The sequence below is a fragment of the Juglans microcarpa x Juglans regia genome, chromosome 6D (assembly GCF_004785595.1).
Source record: "Juglans microcarpa x Juglans regia isolate MS1-56 chromosome 6D, Jm3101_v1.0, whole genome shotgun sequence".
Classification (NCBI taxonomy): domain Eukaryota; kingdom Viridiplantae; phylum Streptophyta; class Magnoliopsida; order Fagales; family Juglandaceae; genus Juglans; species Juglans microcarpa x Juglans regia.
In genome coordinates, this window is record NC_054604.1 from 37,746,513 (window position 1) to 37,769,696 (window position 23,184).

The window sequence follows — 23,184 nt, forward strand, 5'->3', positions numbered from 1 at the left end:
AAGTTAATAATAATATTATAATATAGGGGATAAGTATTTATATAATTATATTTTTATTTGAAAATATTTTTATAAAATGATATTATTTTTATTAAAAATCTAAAATATAATTGTATAAATAATTATAAAAGTACATAATTTTCCATATTCAAAATTTTCACTGAGCAACTTTGATCTCCTTTTTTTAACCCTTACAAATTCACTATGTTACTAAGCATAAAAGATGTTTGGATTGAGAGAGAATTCCTAGAAAATCCTGAGAAGTTGATTATTACCAAACATGAACCTGTTTTCCCCTCTTTTATATCTTTTTTAAAATTATGCAATATGATTACATTGTACTCTGTAATCTCCGTTGCCAAGCATAATATCCGGAGTTGTTTGGATAGTAAGATGATGTAAGATGAGATAATTTTAGATGAAAATTGAAAATTGAATAAAATATTATTAGAATATTAATTTTTAATATTATTCTTGTTTTAGAATTTGAAAATATTAAATTGTTTATTATATTTTATATAAGAATTTAAAAAAATTGTAATGATGCGATGAGATAAGATAGGTTGAGAATGTTTCACGTGCTTTTTAGGAATCTCAATGAAAATTTGAAGGGAAAAAAACCAGTGAGTTCCCGTTACATATAATGAGCAGACTCGACTATAGATAGTTTCTGGTCATGTTCTTGGCATGTTCACAAGGCAAGTCAAGTCATTATGGTTGCAAGGGGCATGTTGGAACTAAAACAAAGCCATTTTCATAGTCCTAAAACTGGAAATGGAAAGCACATGGCCCACCAACCTATCCTCTGCCTCCACATTATAGGCAGGTTTTCGATTTCTTGCAGTTTGATTCACTACATTACAAAGTCCCCATTAAGGATAGTTTGAGCAGAGTAGCTACCCCCTGGAAGCCGCCCAAGAACATGGAAATTAAGAGAGATGATGAAATTGAGGTTATGTCATTGTCCGCCCCAACAATGGGAACTATGCAGATTGCTGGGAGTACTGGTTTTGGTCACAACATTGAGTTCATGTCTCAAGCCTACCTTAGAAATAGGTACTCAGAGATTGATTTAGAAGATGAGAGTTCTAATACCAACAAAGATCACCCTCTTCCAATATTTCTCAAGGTATTGGTATGTCTAACCGTTTCTACTTGAAGGAAGCTTTTGAGCTGAGCTAAAACTCTCATTGTTTGCACAAAATTTGAGTCCCTATTGATAACGAAAGCAAAGATAATGCATGAAATTCTTGAGGATTTGACTATTTTCTTATATATATGATCATGGTTGTTACAGTTTAATATAATTGCTAGACATATTTTGTGGGTCTCTTGGTGATGCAGTTTGAAGATGTGGAGTATAAGGTGAGAAGTAGCCAAGCTTCCTCCAACAACCCGGTGAAGTCAGTTGTTTCCAAGGTAGCTACACAACTTAACATGGAGCAAGACAATTGCAAGCAGATATTGAAGGGTATAACTGGAAGCATCGGCCCTGGAGAAATCCTTGCTCTGATGGGTCCTTCTGGTAGTGGGAAAACAACCTTGTTAAAAGTGATAGGAGGAAGACTACTTGACAACGTCGAAGGAAAGATTACTTATAATGACATCCCATATAATGCAGCTGTTAAGAGGAGGTCAGCCAACTTCACAGAAACTTCATCCATGTCATCCGAATACACTCTCAAAGGTGCAGAAGATATATTAATATCGTATTTCTTATTAAATTTATTTTTGCCTTACAGGATAGGATTTGTGACACAAGATGACGTGCTCTTCCCACAATTAACAGTGGAAGAAACCTTAGTTTTTGCTGCATTTTTAAGGCTTCCAAGCAATATGAGCCAACAACAGAAATATGCAAGAGTGGAGATGATTGTGAAGGAGCTAGGCCTTGAAAGGTATGTGTTAAATGGGAGAGTAGCTGGAGGGTATCTTTAAAGATTATATTCAACATAGCTGGATCATATTAAAGAAGTAAGTTCTTTTTTTTAAACATACTTTCAGCAGCTCCTCTAAATGATCTCTTGTATAACCATAGATGTCGTCACACAAGAATAGGAGGAGGATTTGTAAAAGGAATATCTGGAGGAGAAAGAAAAAGAACCAGCATTGGTCATGAAATTCTTGTTGATCCTTCGTTATTGTTGCTTGATGAACCTACTTCAGGTCTTGATTCTACCTCGGCCAATAGACTCCTTATAATTCTTCAAGGACTTGCTAAGGTACCATCAATAGATGCATTTTCTATGTGCTATATTCCAGTTTATAAATTGGACTAGTTCTAAAGATTACATTTGACGGTCTACAGGCAGGAAGGACAATAATCACAACCATCCATCAGCCATCAAGCAGAATGTTTCACATGTTTGACAAAATTCTGCTAATATCAGAAGGCTACCCTGTGTACTATGGGAAGGCTAGGGAGTCAATGGAGTATTTCTCATCGTTAAGGTTCATCCCAGAAATACCCATGAATCCTGCAGAGTTCTTGCTTGATTTAGCAGCTGGTCAAGTGAGTGACATAAATGTACCTGGAGATTTTTTGGAAACTCGAGGATCTCCTGACTCAGAGAAGGCCATCATCGAAGTAAGAACTTGAAATTTTACGTCTTACAAATTCTGTCTCCCCTCTCTAAACATCTGTTCTGTGTGTTATGTTCAGTTTCTACAACTCAAATACAAAACTCAGCTGGAGCCTAAGGAAAAAGAAGAAAATCATAAAACAACAAAGACATCAGAGCATCTTCAGTTAGCCATTCAAGTAAAGAGGGACTGGACAATGACTTGGTGGGAGCAATTCATGGTACTGTCAAAGAGAACATTTAGAGAAAGGTGCAAGGATTATTTTGATAAGCTAAGACTTGTTCAAGCACTAGGAGTTGCAGTCTTGTTGGGCCTTCTATGGTGGAAATCCAAGATTGACACCGAGGCTCATCTCAGAGATCAGGTAAATTACCATTAGTTCATTTCGTGCAGTTAAAAATTTTAGCTGCTCTTCAATTTCATTTTTTAGCTTCTTTGCTGCTCATATGTTTCAATCATGCCATACATTCGACTGAATCTTCATGACCTAAATTGCAGGTCGGTTTATTGTTCTACATTTGTATATTTTGGACATCATCATCAATTTTTGGAGCAGTATACGTGTTCCCGTTCGAAAAAATATATTTGGTGAAGGAAAGGAAAGCAGACATGTATAGATTAAGCGTATACTATGTGTGCAGCACCCTTTGTGACATGGTGGCACATGTTCTCTATCCTACGTTTTTCATGCTCATTTTGTACTTCATGGCTGGCTTCAAGAGAACTATCCCTTGCTTCTTCCTGACATTATTTGCCATACTTTTGGTAGCAATAACAAGCCAGGTAAGTCTATGAATTTCCAATTCTGTGTTTATATTGCTTCGACGGTTCAATGAATCTCTTTCTGCCTCTAGGGGGCAGGAGAGCTATTTGGAGCTGCAGTTTTGAGTATCAAAAGGTCTGGCATGGTTGCTTCTTTGCTATTAATGTTGTTTCTTCTCACTGGAGGTTACTATGTCCAGGTATACATTGCTTCTGGTTTTAAAACTAATGGTCTAATTTAAATCCCATTTTCAAGTTTCATGAAGATGCATGCAGTCCATGTAAAAATAACAGGTGTTAATGCTAGCCGCAGACACTTCCTTTGCTAGTTGCCTAAGCTTGTTGACAACAGCCAAGGCGAGGGTTCTAGAGTTGCTTCTGGGACCAAACAGTACTTTATTTATTTATTTTTATTTAAACTCATTCTATAACTATCATATTAACTATCTGGAGCATTGAAAATAGTACTTAGTTTGGGTTTCCTCTTGAGTCTTCAGCCCTATATTGTAGTTGCAATATTTTGGGAATCAGTAAAGTATTGCAGACACATACATAAGCCTCGCTGAATGTTTTAATTGCAGCACATACCAAAATTTATGAGGTGGTTGAAGTATTTGTCATTCATATACTATGGCTTCAGACTTCTCTTGAAAGTGCAATATTCTGGAGACGAATTGTATGAGTGCCAAAGCCAAGGAGGGTGCAGGACCCTGCAGAGTTCACCTTCTTTCAACGCGGTGAACCTGAATGGTGGATTGGAAGAAGTATGGATTCTGCTTGCCATGGCTCTAGCTTACCGGTTGTGTGCTTACTTTTGCCTTCGCAGAAGAATTAACATATGCACTCTTTGAATGTATGTTTCATTCCACGTTTCTAAAGAATAAGAGCAACTTCTGAGCAGCTCTATGTTTCTGAATTTTTAATATAGGTTTGTACTATGATCATTATAATCTTTTGCTTGAGTTCATGATCTGAAATTGCACATGCTGGTGGAAAAAACTGAATCAAAGCTCTATAACCTAGCCAATTAAGAATTGCCCTTCAAACTCAGGCAGTCCAAAAGATGTCTACTACCCGGTTCATTCATTTTTTTCTCCCAGCTGGCTTGGTGCTCTGAGTTCGTTCTTAACTACAGTGTTATTGACTTTTTAAGGAATCTTTTTCAAAACCAAAAAGAAAAAGACCACGGGAAGACTCTTGATGCAGTAAACGGTCCAAAACATTGCATTCGATGTGGAATACTGTTACGATCCCACATCGATTAAGTATGAGATTGGTTGGTGGTTTATAAACCCCTAAGCACCATTTTCATATAAGCCGATTTTCAAGAGTGAGTTCTACCTAATGGGTTCATAACAAATACTAGTAGAGTTCTATAATTATTTAGTCTCAAGTACTTATAAGGGCACTATATATAGAGTAAAGGTTGCAGTTTCATTCAATAGGGGAAAATAGAAGTGCCAGTAATTTCACTGAGTTCTATCCAACACAATGAACGAGTAGTTACAGTGCAGTTCTTGAAGAGGATTCAATTGACAGTCTGTTTACAAGCGCAGAGCATCAAGTTATCAAGGGAATAAATGATAACGAAAATGATTTGATCGGGATGATAAGAATTTGAACTCAGAACCGACACTTATTGAAACCAATTCTGAAGCCTAAAACCCAATCCAAAATAAACAGCTACCCAAAAAACATTTGACAAAACATAATGGAAACAATCGTTCAGAGAAATCATTTTTCTCAGGTAAACATGGAGTACAAGATTTAGATGTTAATAAAGGTTATTGGTCAATACCCCCAATGCAAATGGTTAATGATTTATATCTTACAGGTCCCCCACGAACCCACGTCTCAATTCTCTCCTCTGTCCCAAAAACGGTCTTTCCGGGTCTGACACGCACACCACATATCCAAATCCAGCACAATAGAATCTATTTTCCTCTTTCCCTCTCTCTGACTCAATCCCCCTTGTAGCAGTCCAACATAGGTGGAAGGCTGGAAGCATTCAGTTTCACCTTAACTGAGACTGGAATAGACACAGGGAAATGGAGCTAGTCCCGTACTCTGACCGAAAAACCGAAAATCCAAGTTCCACAACCCCACCATGGCAAGATATGTTCCGTACCGCCTCAATCCGCAAACCCTCTCCATCCTCGTCTCCACCTCCTCAGCCCCACGCGCCACCACAACCTCACGAGCCTCCACCACCAAACCCAAATCACTCCCTCTCCGGAGACCCCCAGGTCCGGCTGGCCCTCTACATCGCCATGGCCCACGCCGGTGTCGCCTTCGCCATCTTTATCCTCTACTTCATCTGCAAACTCCTCGGGGAGTATCTTCGCCCGATTCAGTGGGCCGTGCTGTGCTCCATTCCTCTCAGAGGCATTCAACGAACGCTCGTCTCCTTCTGGTCGGAACCCTTGAATCTCGGACTAACCGAGACCATTTTCGCCGTCCCAGTTGCCGTTTTTAAAGTCTTCGTCCATACCCTCGTCGAAATTCGCCACCTTTGCTTCCGGATCCTCAGAAGAAAGCCGAAATCCGAGACCCCAAGACGGAACCGTAGTGGCTTCTCGAAGCTACTGAGATTGCTTTTGTCGTTTGGGATATTCATCATTGCTTATGAGACATTTGGAGGAATTATGTCTCTGGGCTTGATCGGACTAGGGCTCGTGTTTAGCTCCAGGAAAGTGGATTCGACAATGTCGGCCTTATCGTCGTTTCGGAGCAATAGCTTTCGCCGTAGTCCAGTCAGTACGTTCTTCACTCGTGGAATATTGAAGAGGCTGAAAACCATTGTGGCAATTGGCCTGATTGTTGGAATGATTATTGGGTTTTTAGTTGGGGTCATGTTCTTCTCTTACAAGATTGGGGTCGAAGGAAAAGACGCGGTGATTTCTCTGAAACTACACGTGGAAGAGAGCAACTATGCTGAGAAGATTGGCGTGAAGCAGTGGATGGACGAGAATGATGTGCCCGGAATGGTGGATAGGTACACTACTACGTTCTATGAGACTGTGTTGGATCAGATTGATAGTTTGGCAATGCAGTATAATATGACCGAGCTTGTGACTGAGATCAAGCATTTCGTGATAAAGAGACCGGCTAACTCTTCGGCGCCTTCAACATCTTTAGCTAGTCCTTCGCCATATACAGAGAAGTTTTTGATCTTGAGAAATAGGATTAGCAATAGGGAATGGGGGCAGATATATAAAGAGTTGGATGAGATGTTTAGGGAATTGATAATCACCAGGGACGATTTGGTTGTGAAGGCCAAAGAGTTTGCGGTTAGAGGGGTGGACGTGTCACAACGTGTGTTTGCTAGCAGTAGAACCGTGTTAGGCAGCAGTGCAAAGCTTGTGGTTTCCATTGGGAGTTCGATTGTATCTGGGGCTGCAGAGGTTTTCAATTTCGTATCTCAGTCAATGGTGTTCTTCTGGGTGTTGTATTATCTGATCACGTCGGAGTCTGGTGGGGTGACTGAACAAGTTATGTGCATGCTTCCTATGTCAAGTTCGGCAAGGGTTAGATGTGTTGAAGTTCTTGATAAAGCAATTTCGGGTGTGCTTTTGGCTACGGCTGAGATTGCCTTTATTCAAGGATGTCTCACCTGGCTTTTGTTTAGACTATGCAATATACATTTCTTGTACATGTCGACAGTACTTGCATTCATCAGCGCTCTGTTGCCAATCTTTCCAGCTTGGCTTGCCACAATTCCAGCAGCTCTGCAACTGTTAGTGGAAGGCAGATACATATTAGCCATTAGTTTGTCCATTGTTCATCTTGCGCTTATGGATTATGTTTCATCCGAAATTCAGGAGGACATACCTGGTCATAGTGGTTATCTTACAGGGCTTAGCATCATTGGCGGAATGACATTGTTCCCTTCTGCATTTGAGGTAACTTGCTCTTTATAGTGTTGTGATTTTTCAGTTCATGTGGTTTTCCCTTTCGGTGTATCAGTGCAATCCTAAGATGTGCATTCCCCCTTGCTTTGCTTGCAACAGAATGCTTGGAAAATTATTGAAGGTTTATTGATATGCAGATAATGGACTTATATATGGAAGATTAACTAGTTTGCAGATTGAAAGAGTTTCTACTAACATAATTTGATTGGAAATGCTTTTTTATTTTATCAATGAACCTTGAATTTGTTTGGATGCTGTGAAGCTGCAGCATCATTTTCCAAATGATACTTGAAAGTGTGCTTGTTTGTGTCTTCTGTAATTGATGTGCAGCGTGCATGTTACATAGCCAAAGTCTAATTTCTGATGGAAAGTGTGGTTCTCTGTTTAGAAAATAGCTAGTAAAAATTAAATGAGTTCCAATTTGGTTTGACGTTGAACTTGTTTTTTTTTGTACTGAACTCAAATTTATTTAGAAAGGTGCACTTTCAGATGCATATTTACAAATGGCTTTGCTGGTAGTGAAAAATTCATGAGCCAAATCTCTCTTGGGGCAGCTGCACCTTTTGTCTTGTTAATAAAGTACAATGTCCTCAATTTTCGTGAGCTCTATACACATAATTTTGCAGGTCCCCTATCCCTTTTCTTGCTTATATTCTTCGGCCAAACTTGCTAATTTCTTCTAATGAAATTGATCTTTGTTCCGTCCAACCATGAATGGTTGTTTTGAACTTCTTTGTGCTGTTAAAGATTGAATGACTTATTGGATGAGCCATTTATTTAAGAATATTTTTTTTTCTTAGTGAACTGCACATTTCCAAAAAATTGCTTCTTGGAATGAAATGATCATGAAAACAAAGAACACTCATGAGTCAGTCTCCTTTAGAATCGGCATGTGTAGGGCTTTTCTAACCAAGAAAGATACATATCATTGGAATGCTCGACGCCAGTCACAAGAACTTCCTACTAATGTATTCTCATCTGTCCTTTGTAATTTTATCGTTCTGCCAGTGAAACATCTCATTTTGCCATCTTGGTGTTTTTTCAAATTAAATTTAGTGGTGTCGGATTTAGTTTGTTGAGAATGTTTTTGTTTGTAGCTTGTGTGCACAATTTGTCCTAATGCTGTACTAATGATGCTTGCTGTGTCTTTTGGACTTGTATTTATTGTTCTACAGGGAGCAATTATGGGTCCGCTGATCACTACAGTTGTGATCGCTTTGATAGATTTGTATGCAGAGTTTTTTTTGGAAGAACATAAGGAAAAGGATAAGTAGAATGCAAAGGAAGCCTCTGCCAGTGCCTACTTTGTATGTAGTTGATTGGAGTACCTGGGACGGGTTGGAACACACTACAAGGGTCGATGCTCGAACATGATCCTCTTTGTTCTCATTTTCGATCAAATCATGTGTTATTCAAGATTTGCTATTAGGATGTTGTTTTTACTTCCAACCCCCCCGCCCCAAGGAAAAAAGAAAAAGAAAAAAAGAAGGCCGTCTCCTTGTTGACATTTCTGTAACATTTGATGGATCATCGTATTCTTTCTGTTTGCAGCAGCTTGTTAAAGTGAAAAGTTGTAAATTATTCATCCATGTAACTATCTAAGATTGTGGTTTGTTCATTTCGCATCATGCAGATTTTAAGGTGATTTTTCGGTGCTTTTGAATTGGATGATAGCACTGCACACATATAAGACATACAAGCTTGGAACTTCCACCAAGACGAGACCATACCGAGAGATTACCAAACTCGAGCACTATATATTGGGAGTAGGGCTGCTTTGATGGAGATCCGAAATTTGTGTTTGCCCGCTTGCAAGGATGCGGATGGATTTTCCACGTCCAGCATACCCCCACCCACCTACCGCATATATGCCTTAATTGACCTACCATATCCTATACAATAAACATATACATATGGTATCTATATATTTATAAAAGAGTGTAAAACTTACAAACGATTTTGGCTAAAACAGATTGATTTGGGGCCTTTTTCATGTCCTCTCTATTGCCAACATAGAAGATTAAAATTACATAATCCGGTTGTGAATAAAACAAAATCCAGTGATCCACATCCGGCAAAGCAATTTACAAAGTTTTGGTACATACAATCACTGCAAATCACGGGTTTCTTTTCACTCGAAGATTGCCCGGGCTTTTTCACTCAAGATTTGAACAGTAAGCTACTTCATGTATTTCTGCAGGAATTTCCGGTGGAAGTCATTCCTGATGGTGTCATTAATGAAGCGCTTCAGAGTTTTGGTTTCACCACGAGCCTGATTCTTAAACACCACATCGTCATCCCACTTAAGCCAATGAATGCATACAGAACGTCGCATTAGAAAAGGACTCCACTAACAACTAAAAATTATTAAGCGCTCCTAGATTTGATTACAGAACTTGGGGAAAGTAGGATCTTCAAGCTACTGACCTCCTTTTCACATTAAAGGATGTTGGATTATTGAGCAGTGGGTTTCCTCGAAGAAGCTCTGCTTCCTTGGCTTTAAGCTCTTCCTCTCTTTGTTGTTGCTCCTACAGATGCACAAAGCCACTGATGCGATGAGTTTGCTGATTTTCTAAGAGATCGATTTCACGACATAATCATCCTTCTTCGAACAAAAAAACTCAGCTCCCATACTATCAGCGATGCAGTAGTTAGGAGGTTTGAAAGCACAACACCAGAAAACAGTACATAGCATTCCCTTTATTTTGGCCAGCAAGCAAATAACATCTCAGTACCGTTTTTTTTTCTTATATGTAAATTCACTTCATTAAAAGCGCAACATCGAACAACCATAATTGTTGCAGGTAATTCATAAGCTCCAATAACAAGTGCCAAAACATATCCTAGCTTTCGAGAGCATAATCAAATATCAATATAGGCTAGAGGAACCCCTAAGGAAGGTAACACACCTTCCGTAGCTTCTCCTCTGTTCTTTCCTTCCTTATTTGCTCAAGCTCAAGTATCAAAGCTGCTTCGTCGTCCTCATCATCATCGCTTTCATCACTAACACAATAGATAAAACGTTTTAACTAGTGGAATCCAAAGTGCATGTCATTCCAGACACTAAAACATACATCAGTGGAGTCAAATGGGCAAAAGAATGCAATTCTAATAAAATGCTATAAGCGAATCCCTAATCCTATACATGAATGAGATAAATTCAATCAATCCATGACAAGAAATTGCAGGATAACAAATAGTTGGAAGACATTTGCTTTCTTACAAACGTAGGACTTATCCTTCGATGAGAAATGCCTCCGCTCACGCTCTTCGAGCTCGTGGATAGGTAAAGAATGGGCTGCAGAGCCATAAGTCCTGGTGCCTTGAGGTCGGGTTGGGCAAACTCAGGGCGAGCCCTCCCTCATCGCCTCCTAACTTCACGAACTGGTCGCGTTGGGTGTGTACAATGTTTTCGTTTGAGAGTAGCCCAAGCCCCAAGGTCGACGAAATTAGAGATAAGGTTGTTCACTTCCGTATTAGTATGTCTCTCCATCATATCCAGATTCTGAATGTGACTACTTTTCCCCCTCAAACAAATAGCCCAATCTCAACCTCCACACGTTGCCCTCAGTTACCGACTGAGGTGGTTAAATTTCTAAATTATTGTGCTTCAATCTTTAATTAATTCATTTTGTTCTCTCTAAACTTGACACTCCCCCCCAACACGTTGCCCAAAGTTACCGGCCAGACTGATTCAATATGCGTCTTGCAAGAAATCCATCTTCCTAAATTTCTCGGATGTACTAAAAAAAAAATGTAGAACACAGACACGTACTCAATCACCAATTAAGCTGGTGAGAAACATGTTGTTGAGTGGATTTCAAAGAAGAAATGGGTGTCTCGGCAGGAGGCTATTGCGACAAAACCCCTTTCAATTTTTGTGGCTCACTCGTAAAGTCTCTCCTATGTCATTTTAGCTTCAAAATTGAATATGATTTGATTGAAAAAAGAGGTCAAGATCAAATCTTTTTTCCACTTTTCTACACTATTTTTTGCAGAAAACAAAATCAATTTTTTGGGGCTCACTCGTAACACATGGCTTGTTTCTAAGAAAATGATGTCATGAATTGCGACAGAATATAAGTGGCTCACAATGCTCCAATCATGCTGACATTTCGAAATATGTCTCTTAATTAAGACCCATCTAATTGTTGTCCTTGAATTCTCATAGGACGACAATGTTCTTCCCTACCCGCCCAGCAGCCAAACTTCCCCACTGCAAGAATGGTGTGGCCAAAAGAGGGCCATGCTCCAACATAATACAACTGGCTAGTTGGATTGGTTGGCCAACCGCTATCCATAAAATCTCAGAGCCACAGTACCCGCCATAATTCAAATCACTTTGTTTATATTCTATTAGTAAACAAAAATTAGCCGACGTAATTATCATATAATCCCTTTACTTAACCTAACTCTAATATTATACTGAAACGTATTCGTTTTTACTTCAATTTTCTATTAGGGGGAAGAGGGGGACATCCGCTGCAGTTGAAGAACCACTTACACTCTGAACCTTTGCTTGCTTAATAAACAATAGCCAGATGGAGGTTAGGCCAACGGTTAGCTTCCCTCCAAACCCTCTGATTTTCTTGGACTCAAAGCAAAGCTCTTGCTGGTGATTTTTGGTCACCATCCGAGACACCCAACTTCACCTTCCTGACATATGCTTCAAACCCCACCTTGGTCTGCTCGCCTTGTCCTATCCTTCTATTTACGGTTCAAAATTCCCACGATTTTGTTCATATTGAGCTCCATCCACAAATCCCCATTAGTGCTTCCGACCTCTAGTGCATGGTGGTGTGCCTTTTGCAGTGATTTTGGGTTTAGAATTTTAGGTTGTTAAAGTTCCAAGCTTATGTGGTGTAGGAGTTCCTGGAAAGTTGATCGGATGGTGGAGACCCAGTAGATTTCTTAGCTGTAGAGCTGAAGTAAAGCAACCCATAAATAGTTGGTGCTTGAATTTTTCACTGTATTGAGCTGTGGGCTTTCTGGGATTTGGAATACATTAGAGTTGGCTTCTGAATTAGGGGTTTTTGCTTACCGCAGCTGGCAAGTTCACCCGGAGCTTTATGTACGCAGAGAAGGTTCGCAAGCTAATTCTCATGGGCTGCCCCACCCAGCTGGTACATACATTTTGAACTCTCATGAATAGTGTGACTCTGCCCAAAAGCCACTTTTTTCGTGACTCAACAATACCATCTTTGTGATTGCAAATTCCCTTATGCTGTTATTCCGATTTCAGTTAAAATCATATGACACTTCCATATCTATGGATTGTTTGTGATGATAGAGTGGCCAAAAGGGTAATATCAGTTTATCATTTGGAAAAGTTTTGAGCTTGATTTTTAGTCCAGTAAAAATAATTCCAAATGAATACTCGGTACTTCTTTCCACCGGACTCCTTGTGCAACTCAGGAAGTGCGGCTTCATTTTCATCAAATCCTTCAGCAGGACGAGATCGTGTGTCCGTGGGCACTCGACACAGGCCTGTTCGTGCCCTACCTTCTTCGTTTTTGGGAAGGATAGCGATGAGGATCTCCAGAGCAAGGTGGTTCTCCTTCTTAAGAAGAGTATTCCACTACCAGAATGGATCAAGATCTGATCTTGGTTCTAATCCTTTCAATTCTGGCACTTGGATGTTGATGGAGTTTATAGCTTTGGTTGTTCAAATAAGCACCACAACATTTACTCTAGCCATTTCCAAGAGGGAGATGCCTGCTTGGCCTATGAGAATATGGATTGTTGGCTATGATATTGGATGTATGCTTAGTCTACTGCTGCTCTACGGGCACTACCGGCATCTTCATCTTACTCATGAAGATGGTTTCAGCCTTTCTGAAATGGAACAGCAGGGAGGCAGCGAAGAATCCAGGTATCCTTTTACGGCTGTGCCCTTCAACGCCTATGGTTTATTTTTTTTCCTAAACAAATAATGATCAGTGCTTTCCATCCGCTGTGTTAATGGTGACAGCTCATCGGTATTACAAAATTTTGGAGCTAGTTATGAAACATTATATGCTATGTGCTTTTAATTTTTTAATGCACGAATGAGTTTTCATTTCAAGCCTTTTAATTGAATTTGTAATGGACACAGGATCTCACATTTAATGAACAAAAGCCGGACTTCACTTGAACTGTTCTTTGCGATATTGTTTGTGATGGGTAATGTTTGGGTTTTTGACTCTCGCGTTGGCTCCTTCCATCGAGCCCCAAAGCTCCAAGCACTCTGTATCTCCCTGCTGGCTTGGAATGCTATCTGCTACTCTTTTCCCTTCCTACTATTTTTGCTGCTATGCTGTTGTGTACCACTCATTAGCAGCCTCGTCGGATACAATATGAATGCCGGGTCAACTGATAGAGGAGCATCTGATGATCAACTTTCCCAGCTTCCCAGTTGGAGATACAAAGAAGTTGACACCAAGTTTGATCTTGGCAATGATGCCGACAGTAATCCCGATCATGCAAATGAAGATCCAGTAATTCTCATTTCAACTTACAGATAGCTAATATTTCATACAATAGATAATAGAAGTGTTTAATTGGCCTCGTACTCATGATCTTTAAAAAACTCCATTCCTCTTTTCAAGTCTAATGTTACTAGTAGATAACAAAGTCAAGAAGATTTTGTCCCATTGAGGACCTTTTTTTTTTTTTAAAGTATTGCCCTAGTAAAGTTTATATAAAGTTGCTGATGGGGATGTTCTTTTTTCTTGTGGTGTAAATGACAGGAATGCTGTATTTGCCTGGCTAAATATAAGGACAAGGAAGAATTGAGGCAGTTACCATGTTCCCACATGTTTCACCTCAAGTGTGTAGATCAATGGCTTCAAATTATATCTTGCTGTCCTCTTTGTAAACAAGAGCTTGAGAGGTAGAAAGCAACATAATCACTGAGTTGCTGAAGGTTTTTATTGGCCTTTCATTTTTCCTTTTTTACTATTTTTTTTTTTTCAAAATTTTCTCACCATTTTGTGAAATATATGTACTAACATGGTTACTTGAGTGAGTATTGCTTGTACAGTGGAGGTCACCAGTAACCATAATATATATATAGATATATAAATGTACTTTCTTTGGGTATTCATATTTGCAGATAATGATGCTGGACTACTCGCTTCCTAAAGGTAGCAGAGTCTATTACTCCACCAGGATATATAACCAGTTACATGTGATTTTTGTTGTTGTCGTCATTATGTAGAAGAAGTGTACTAAATAATGAATCAACAATCCTTGTTCTGTATATAATTTGTTTGCTCTCTAACACAACGTTTACATTTTCTTCTTCTTCTTCTTCTTCTTCTTGTTTGTTTGTTTCCAATTTCTTGGTGGAACAAGTGAGTGTAAATAGCTCACCAAACCCACTCCCACTTCAGAAGAGAGTGACAAGAGACCATGCTGTTGAGAAAAGGAATGAACTTTGTGATATAAATTCAAAGAAGGGATGAAAAATACATTAAAGATAGTGAATAGTCAATGTGTTGGAAACTAGCAACCTCATTGCTTACATGACCAGTCGGCTTCTCTTCAGAATTAGAAAGGATTGGGTCATCATTTTCTTTGCTTTGACTCTCAATGTCATTCTTGTAGTCTCTAAAGTTAGGAGTTGTTAGTACGAATGATTTGAGGAAAACATGATTCTTAGGTGGATTTTGTTAGCACCTGCTGCCAGAAGTTCGACACACACACACAATTCTATTTGAAGATGGCGTTGGAACATTGCATGCTGATGCTGTGTGTTAACTTCAAGACAAATGCATTTTCAACAAAATTGACTTTTGAAGCAGTAGCAGTGGTTGTAGCAATAGTGTGAAAGGAATAGCTTTACCATTGAAAGGAAAGCTTTACCATTTATCTTTGTCCCATCAGTAAATAGAATTCTTATAATTTTCAAATTTTGATTTTTATGGTGACTTGAAACTCTAATAGCTGAACTCGCCCCTGATCGATCATACATATCACCAAAACTTTTATCTTTTTGTAATTTGCAAAAAAGTCTAAGATAAAGATTCAATGCATAAGCAGAAGAATGGATGGCATTAGGATTGTGGGCTTAACCTATTTGATTAGAATGAGATAGATCATGTTATGGTTTAGCCGATGATGGTATGTTTTTGTAATAAAAAGAGAAAATGAAATTCCTAGGATTGGCTCAAGCAGTAAAAGTTTGTTTTCGTATATGAAATGAGATGAATTGAAATTAAAATTAAAAGTTGAATAAAATCTTATTATAATATATTTTTTTAATATTATTTTTATTTTGAGATTTGAAAAAATTGAATTGTTTATTTTATTTTGTGTAAAAATTTAGAAAAGTTGTAATGATTAGATAAAATGAGTTGAAAGGGACTGTGAAAATAAATTAGGGTTGGTATTGGTGGTATACTCCCTTTAGATCTAAAGTCTGAATGAATCATCTTGAGTGTAAACAATTTCTAAGGATCATCGAATTTGAGCAACTTCTCATTAAATTATCCAAAGTGTATTTGCAAAAAATTCTTTATTGAAAGTCTATGTACCTTTAAAATTAGTCGAGTTTTTGTTGTTAGACACTCACTACCAATAGAAAGAAAAAAAAAAAATAATGTTAGATATAGTTATGAATTGTGCAAGCGCTGCACTCATTTTAAAAAAAAGTAAGGTTTATAATTAAAAAATTAATTTTTTTATGCAGATAATATATTTTTTTAAATGTATAATATTTACGTATTTTATGAATGGAGATATTATTTTTTTAAAAAAAAATTAAAAAAGAGAGAGAGAAGAAGAAGTTAGAAGAGTGTGAGAACTGAGAATACAAGGATCGAGGATACAAGTAAAACTACCTTAGCCAAACTCGCGTGGTTGAAGTGCAACAGTACGAATACAAAGAGTCGGGCATGCAATTAAAAAGTGAAACGGTCCTCTGCCGCTGTATCTACGGCGCCCTCTGCCGTGCTATTGATGGATCCACTTGGCAGTGAATTAAATAAAATGTGGCTGGTTGGTGGATTTCTAGTTCTATCCCCACGTCCCCAATTACTTCACGACCTCAGCCGACTTTGACATATCAATCCATGCCACGACAATCCACGGAATGGGTTGTTTGTTTTAAAAAATATATGTGTAAGCCACGACATCTTATATTAAAAGAAGTATTGTTATTAGAAAACAGGACAATTAATATTAAAATCATAAGCTGTTTTGATTACATAAAATTAAATTATCTCATCTTATATAATCATTATAATTTTATTTAATTTCTATATAAAATATAACAAATAATTATTTTTTTTAAATTTTTAAATAAAAAAATATTAAAAATTTATATTATAATAATATTTTATTTAATTTTTAATAAAATATCTCACTTTATCCCATCTCAACTGCATACCTAAACTACACCTAAAATAAAACGTTACCTAAAATACTAAAGAAGATGGGAATGTATTTCAAAAAAAAAAAAAAAAGAAGATGGGAATGGCATGTTTGTAATTTGACACCAAATTAGAGCCTCTATCTCAATTACGTCCACAAAAAGTCAGTATCAACAACTAACGAGAGCTCATTTTCAATTAAACACAAGCGGCTAACGTACTACAAGAATTTAATTTGATTGCATTGAAAAACGACGACGTCTCTACCACCACTCCGTTCGCTTTTTAACTTTTAAATACTGACCCCAGGGCCCAGAGCATCGCTCTCGCCAAAGCGCCTCTCCTCGTCTGTCAATCTCTCTTCGTGTGTTTCTTGAGGAACAGAACAAACAAAAAAAGACCATGAGCGATTTCAGGTCGAGATTCTTGGAAGCGTACTCGGTGTTGAAGTCTGAGCTCCTCCACGACCCGGCTTTTGACTTCACCGACGATTCTCGCCTATGGGTCGAGCGGGTATACTCCATCCTCTCTCTGTTTTACACGCTCACGCACAGAACTATACGCCTTCACATTCACATACACGATATATATATTCGTTCTCTTTGATTGAGTCTTTAGTTTGAGACTATTCGAGTGTTGGTGGTGTTTTGTACGGTTTGGAGTTCCTTCCAAGTTCGATTTTGGTTTATTAATTTCTATTTTCTCAATCGAGCTCATGGTCATAGAATTAGGAGCTCGTTCGGCTTATATTTCGAACTTTGAATGACAGAAGTTTGACGGTTTTGGCGGAATTTAATGCGTTTCATAAGGGTTTGGCTGTCAGAATCTAGTTGGTTATTGGGTTTTTAACTGATGCATGTGGGGTTTTCTCTCTAGGTGTATGACATATAGGAATTTCATGGGTTGTCCCAAGTGGTCTGAGAACTTGGTATGTCGGATCAACGTCAGACAGCATGGCGTGGGGACAATGAAAATGTGAATATTGATGGTCGAACACAAAAGATCATAAGAGGACTTTTGTATATTTCCTGAAATCAGGAGCGTTGCATATTGAACTACTAAGATGAAAAGTTTGACTATGTGAAAAGGAGCCACTGGTCCGATTACCGTGATGACGTAAAGTTGCAAGATTTATTGACCTTAATTTCATTTACTCTTGGGGTAGATTAATGGAACTGCATTTACTGCATACGTTTGAATACATCGCACTTCTATCCTCCATCATAAACATCTGTATTCATGCCAAACACCGGGGGGGGGGGGGGGGGGGGGGGGGGGGGGGGGGGTGGGGGGGAAGGAGAACCTTTCTGATCATCTTTGAGCCCCAATATGACAAGCTGTTCCTCGGAGGTTTCTGTCTTGTCCATGCTTGGAAAAATTATTACTAATTCTGAACAGTATAGCCTTTTTAGTCTCTTTACTTACAATGTACTAATGCTGATTGTGTCTGTGTTACCCGTGCTTTGCAGATGCTTGACTATAACGTACCAGGAGGTGTGTATAGTGATATAATCTATAAGAAATTGCCCACTTTATTTCAGTAAATCATTGTGCTAACGCTTCTGCCCTCCAAGGAAGAGAAAATGACTTCGTTGGATTGAATTAATGGCAGGAAAGCTGAACCGAGGACTATCTGTCATTGACAGCTACAAATTACTGAAAGAAGGAAAGGAACTAACTAATGATGAGATTTTTCTTGCGTGTGCGCTAGGTTGGTGCATTGAATGGGTATGGATGCAATGTATCTCTTTTCTCTTTTGGTTGATCCTGATTTTATCACCCATGAAAGTTTCCATACCAATTGATTGACTTTTCTCCCAATCAAAATTTTGTCCAATCTTAACAATGATTCTTGCAGCTTCAAGCATATTTTCTTGTTCTTGATGATATCATGGACAATTCTGTTACACGCCGTGGCCAACCGTGTTGGTTTAGGCTACCTAAGGTGCGAACTTTTAATCATAATGAACACCTTCATTCTTATTATATGTATACTTATATACACACTATATATTTATAAATATGTTGTTGGTTTTTCCTAACTTCTGCAAATATTGATCCTAGGTTGGTATGATTGCTGTAAATGATGGCATCATTCTCCGTAACCACATTCCACGAATTCTCAAAAATCATTTTAGAGAAAAGACTTATTATGTGGATCTGTTGGACTTATTTAATGAGGTGGGGATATCTTTCTGTATACTGTAAAGAGGACTCGTGACTTTTTGTTTAAACGAAGACAGATTTTGACATTATTTACATGTGTACAGGTGGAATTCCAAACCGCTTCAGGGCAAATGATAGATTTGATTACTACACTTGTAGGAGAGAAAGATCTATCTAAGTATTCACTCTCTCTGTAAGTAAAAAATTGGGATGATTGTGATTTCTTTATGATTTAACTTCCAATCATGGGATGCTTTTTGTGTTTCTAAAAGATCAAATATTTGTGTTTTCATGCAGCCACCAACGCATTGTCCGGTACAAAACTGCTTATTATTCATTCTACCTTCCGGTGAGTAATTCTCTCATGTTTCTTGGTCTGATTGATATCTATCTTTTATTTAAACCCATTAAGTTAGCTTTTTCGTTAAATTCCTTGTAAAGAGACTCTCAGCTGGTGTTTCTTCCAAGTAAATCTGAAGATTGACAGTGTGTTCCTATGAACTTGCTGGCTTCTGATTGAAATTTCTTTCCACATGAAACTGCTTGTGGGACTTTTGGATGTTGATGGCCATATTTTCTGAGAGTTGGTGATTTATAAATAAAAAATATTCTTAAGAGTAGGCTGTGCCTCACCAAACACGAGATATTGGCAGCTCCTCCACAACCCCCACCCCCCCCCCCCCCCCACCCCCCGCGCGCGGGGCCCCCCCAAAAAAAATAGAGTGCTTTTGAGCCCAATGAACTGTTTGATTCAATAATTTTCATTCTTTGTGATCACTCTTATGTATCCAGGTTGCTTGTGCATTGCTTATGGCTGGTGAAAATCTTGAAAATCATATCAATGTGAAGAACATTCTTATAGAAATGGGGAACTATTTTCAAGTACAGGTAACTGTTTATTGCACATGGAATCCTTATTTTCATTGATCGCTGAAAAACTGTGTGAAGACAGGAGTACTTATCAGAAGCGTTACAGCTGCTGTCCCAACCTCAAATTATTAGCCAAGATTTTCTTTTTCCCATGCCTTGCCAGAAACCAAATATGCATATGTGTGCGTGTGTGCGTGTACTGTTGTAGATGCACAATCTTTTATTGGTAATTTCCCAGAGCTCCTCTGGAAGTGTTAACAATGGTTAAATGTGTTCTGTAGGATGATTATCTTGACTGCTATGGTGCTCCTGAAGTGATTGGTAAGGTATGTTCCACAATAGTACTCATATGACTCTTGGTAATGAAATTTCCATGAATATTCATCTCCTCATTATTTTAACGAAAAGTTAGAGACCTTAGCAGTGGTCTTTTTGTATCAGATTGGAACAGATATTGAAGATTTTAAATGCTCTTGGCTGGTTGTGAAAGCACTAGAACGCTCTAATGAAGAACAGCTGAAAATATTATATGTAAGGAAGTAGCTTCATCTGACTCAAATTGTATTATGTTTTGGGACAATAGTATCAGACTTGTGTATGTGTGTTTTGTCACCAGGAGAACTACGGGAAAGCAGATGAAGCATGTGTTGCAAAAGTGAAAGAGCTATATAAAGTTCTTGATCTTGAGGTTTGTCTCCCTCCCTGCCTCATCTTTCTTCTTTACCTTCTCTGGAGCAATATTGTTTATTAGAGTGCATATACTGGATTTTTACCTGAGGGTGTTTTGCAGGGTGTCTTTGTGGAGTATGAGAGTAAGAGTTATGAGAAGCTTTTAAAATCCATAGAAGCTCATCCAAGTAAAGCAGTACAGGCGGTGTTAAAATCATTCTTGGCAAAGATTTACAAGAGACAGAAGTAGGGGCTGAGATGTAAGGTTCGGCAGAGTTGATATCCAGTTCTTTACACCATTAGCATTTGGTCTTTCCCATAGAAGTGTTTGGTATTTGTGAGCATTTACTTGCTAGGGTTCTATTTTGTCTTCTGAAATCCTCTCTCTCTCTCTCTCTCTCTCTCTCTCTCTCTCTCTCATGGTGTATAATCAATTCGCTAAATCGGGTTGGTGAATCTATGCAATCAGAAGGTTGTACAAGATTCCGAATTAATTTTGTTTTTAACCGTGTATCTCGTCCTTCATCTTGCTTGTACGAGAAAATAAACTAACAAAGATGTTAGTCCTCTTCAAGCATTGAGTAAGATATCAATCTCTTTCCACAAGATGCTTTTCATAACCCGTGGTGGGTGGACTAATATACCTATTTACTTACTACTAGAAGGGTGCTCTTCTGGGCCATCTAAGTTTCTGCACTTGTTTCATGCCTTTCTTTTGAGCTCTCTGATCTTGTGCAGTTGGATTGTGTGTGCGCGCGCGTGTGTGTGAGGGGAGAGAGACCCGCTTGAATTCTTGGTCGAACTCTAAGGCTTGCTTATAGTGAGAGAGAGAGAGAGAGAGAGAGAGAGAGAGATAGATACACATAAAACTCGGTCTCAACAAAGTAATCAAGTGTATATATAATAAATAAAAAAAGGGTATAATCAATGCAATATTGCAATTATAGGAAAAGAGGGTACCTAATAAGGTCCTATTTTTGTTTGTTCTCCGATGAAGAATGAGAATTAGTGGCTACAATTAGTTTGGTTAGGTATTACCACAAATTTGTAGCGAAAAACTAGATCCTGTTTTTTCATATTTCTCATTCGGAGTTGTTCATTTCTTTTTGGGTGAGAAATAGAGAAAGAGTATACTTAGTCGATTCATTCCTCTTGACAAGAGATCAAAGAGATCAGATCAGGAGGACAATTTACGTGAAACTTTTTTCCTAATTTCTCACCCTGAAAGCAATTCAACCAACCACGGGAGACTCCTTTATATTCATTCAGGTAAAGCCATTTATACAATTTCAAATACTGATCTTCAGCTATGCTGCATCCTTGATCGAACTGCATGCTCATGGAGTCATGTCACATGATGACGACTGCTATGTTTTGATCTTGAACGAATTAAAAAAGCTGATTGTTGATTATCATGTCTTGATCATGCTGTCCACGTATAATATCCTCAATCAATACCCGTTTCATTCCTGTTTCTAGAGTTCAAATTAACAACACAGATCATGTCTTGCCATAATAATCATAATAAATTTTGTGCATGCTGCATGCACTATATATATATATATATGGAAAATCTCGGATTGGAATGCATGCACATATATAAATTAAAATTAGATTCAAACAGCTAGCTAGCATGCATGCATTTGTAATATATTATATATTAATTATAGTTATATTTCTGATCTTAATTAGGTTGCAACAGATAAAAAAATATGAATGAAAAAGTAGTGGAGCAAAAGCCTCCAAAGCAGATGAGCCGGAAGCTAAACGTTAACATTGGAGAAATTAATTTGGACGATTTTAAGAAGCACTCTCATTTGCTTGTGTCCCCAACGTCGCAAGAGTCCAAATCCAAACAAATGTCAAGGTGGAAAAGTTGTCTTTGCTCCCCCACCACACATGTCGGATCCTTTCGGTGTCGGCATCACCGGAGTGGCAGCCTGCACCGTGGCGGCTCTGTTGGTTCCAACCTTTCCGCATTGGCCGTTAAATCGGAGCCCATCAGCGACTCACTCCAAGCTCAGTAGCTTAATTTCTATATATATATATATATATATATATATATATATATATATTGTGTGTGTCATCGCCGGCCGGTACCAAAAAGGGCGTACTGTTTAATTTTACATTGATAGTACTCCATTTTTTTGGAAAATGCCAAATGAACCGAGTAAAGGAACCGACGTCGTTTGTTTTTTTTTAATACTAAAAAAATAAATAAAATACAGACGATTCGTTTTCCTTTTCTCGGTCCCTCATGTAGAAGGGTTCTTTTTTTTTTTTTTTTTTTTTTTTTTTGCGTGTGATTGTGTGTGAATTGGACTATAGATCATACACATTTCATTCAATCCGTGATTTTATTTTATATATATATGAGTTAAGCACCCATGTTATATTTTAGTTTCCGTCGGCGTCGATTAATTGGTCTGACGTTGTATGTAAGAGATCAATCACATGAAAATTTATAAGCTCCCATGCATCCGTTTTATTACCATAATTTATGCTTTAATGGCCAAAATTAAAATAAAAGCATCCAAACATTGATATGTGATGATCATTTGGCATGTATATATACATTAACAGATCTAGAAAAATATATGAACTATATATCGAAAAATATGGTATTTTTTGGGTTGGGTAAATAAGAGCTTTTTATTAATTAATAATTAGCTACCTCCCTCAAACCTTGTATGTATAATACATGTCGGGGAATACAATTTAAAAGTTGAAAACATGATCAGTACTGATCATCTTAATCATGCATGCGTATTATAATGATCATCATGTACGTATACGTATGTGTTAATACAAGATGATCAAGCTGGCTGATCATATATATATGATCTAGGATTATTACAGGAATATAATGA

General features: G+C 38.0%; 4 protein-coding genes across 4 annotated transcripts; all 4 read left to right on the forward strand.

The window, feature by feature from the left end:
* Nucleotides 1-854: 854 nt before the first annotated feature.
* Nucleotides 855-4,339, forward strand: LOC121234090 (ABC transporter G family member 26). The gene is made up of 9 exons (XM_041129907.1): nt 855-1,129; nt 1,345-1,634; nt 1,743-1,898; nt 2,039-2,222; nt 2,309-2,587; nt 2,663-2,947; nt 3,082-3,366; nt 3,438-3,545; nt 3,927-4,339. The coding sequence occupies exons 1-9, from the start codon at nt 923-925 to the stop codon at nt 4,194-4,196; spliced, it is 2,064 nt and encodes a 687-aa protein (XP_040985841.1). The 5' UTR covers nt 855-922; the 3' UTR covers nt 4,197-4,339.
* Nucleotides 4,340-5,157: 818 nt separating this feature from the next.
* On the forward strand, nt 5,158-8,874 carry LOC121234268. The gene is made up of 2 exons (XM_041130143.1): nt 5,158-7,247; nt 8,432-8,874. Exons 1-2 carry the CDS (start codon nt 5,394-5,396, stop codon nt 8,528-8,530), a joined length of 1,953 nt encoding a protein of 650 aa, XP_040986077.1. The 5' UTR covers nt 5,158-5,393; the 3' UTR covers nt 8,531-8,874.
* A 2,575-nt stretch (nt 8,875-11,449) lies between these two features.
* Nucleotides 11,450-14,540, forward strand: LOC121234269 (E3 ubiquitin-protein ligase At1g63170-like). Its single transcript, XM_041130144.1, has 3 exons — nt 11,450-13,128; nt 13,351-13,732; nt 13,985-14,540. Exons 1-3 carry the CDS (start codon nt 12,626-12,628, stop codon nt 14,129-14,131), a joined length of 1,032 nt encoding a protein of 343 aa, XP_040986078.1. The 5' UTR covers nt 11,450-12,625; the 3' UTR covers nt 14,132-14,540.
* A 2,397-nt stretch (nt 14,541-16,937) lies between these two features.
* LOC121234270 (farnesyl pyrophosphate synthase-like) lies at nt 16,938-20,707 on the forward strand. Its single transcript, XM_041130145.1, has 12 exons — nt 16,938-17,122; nt 18,079-18,103; nt 18,222-18,337; nt 18,468-18,554; nt 18,674-18,790; nt 18,880-18,968; nt 19,073-19,124; nt 19,568-19,663; nt 19,927-19,971; nt 20,087-20,176; nt 20,262-20,333; nt 20,436-20,707. The coding sequence occupies exons 1-12, from the start codon at nt 17,012-17,014 to the stop codon at nt 20,562-20,564; spliced, it is 1,029 nt and encodes a 342-aa protein (XP_040986079.1). The 5' UTR covers nt 16,938-17,011; the 3' UTR covers nt 20,565-20,707.
* The last annotated feature ends 2,477 nt before the right edge of the window (nt 20,708-23,184 follow it).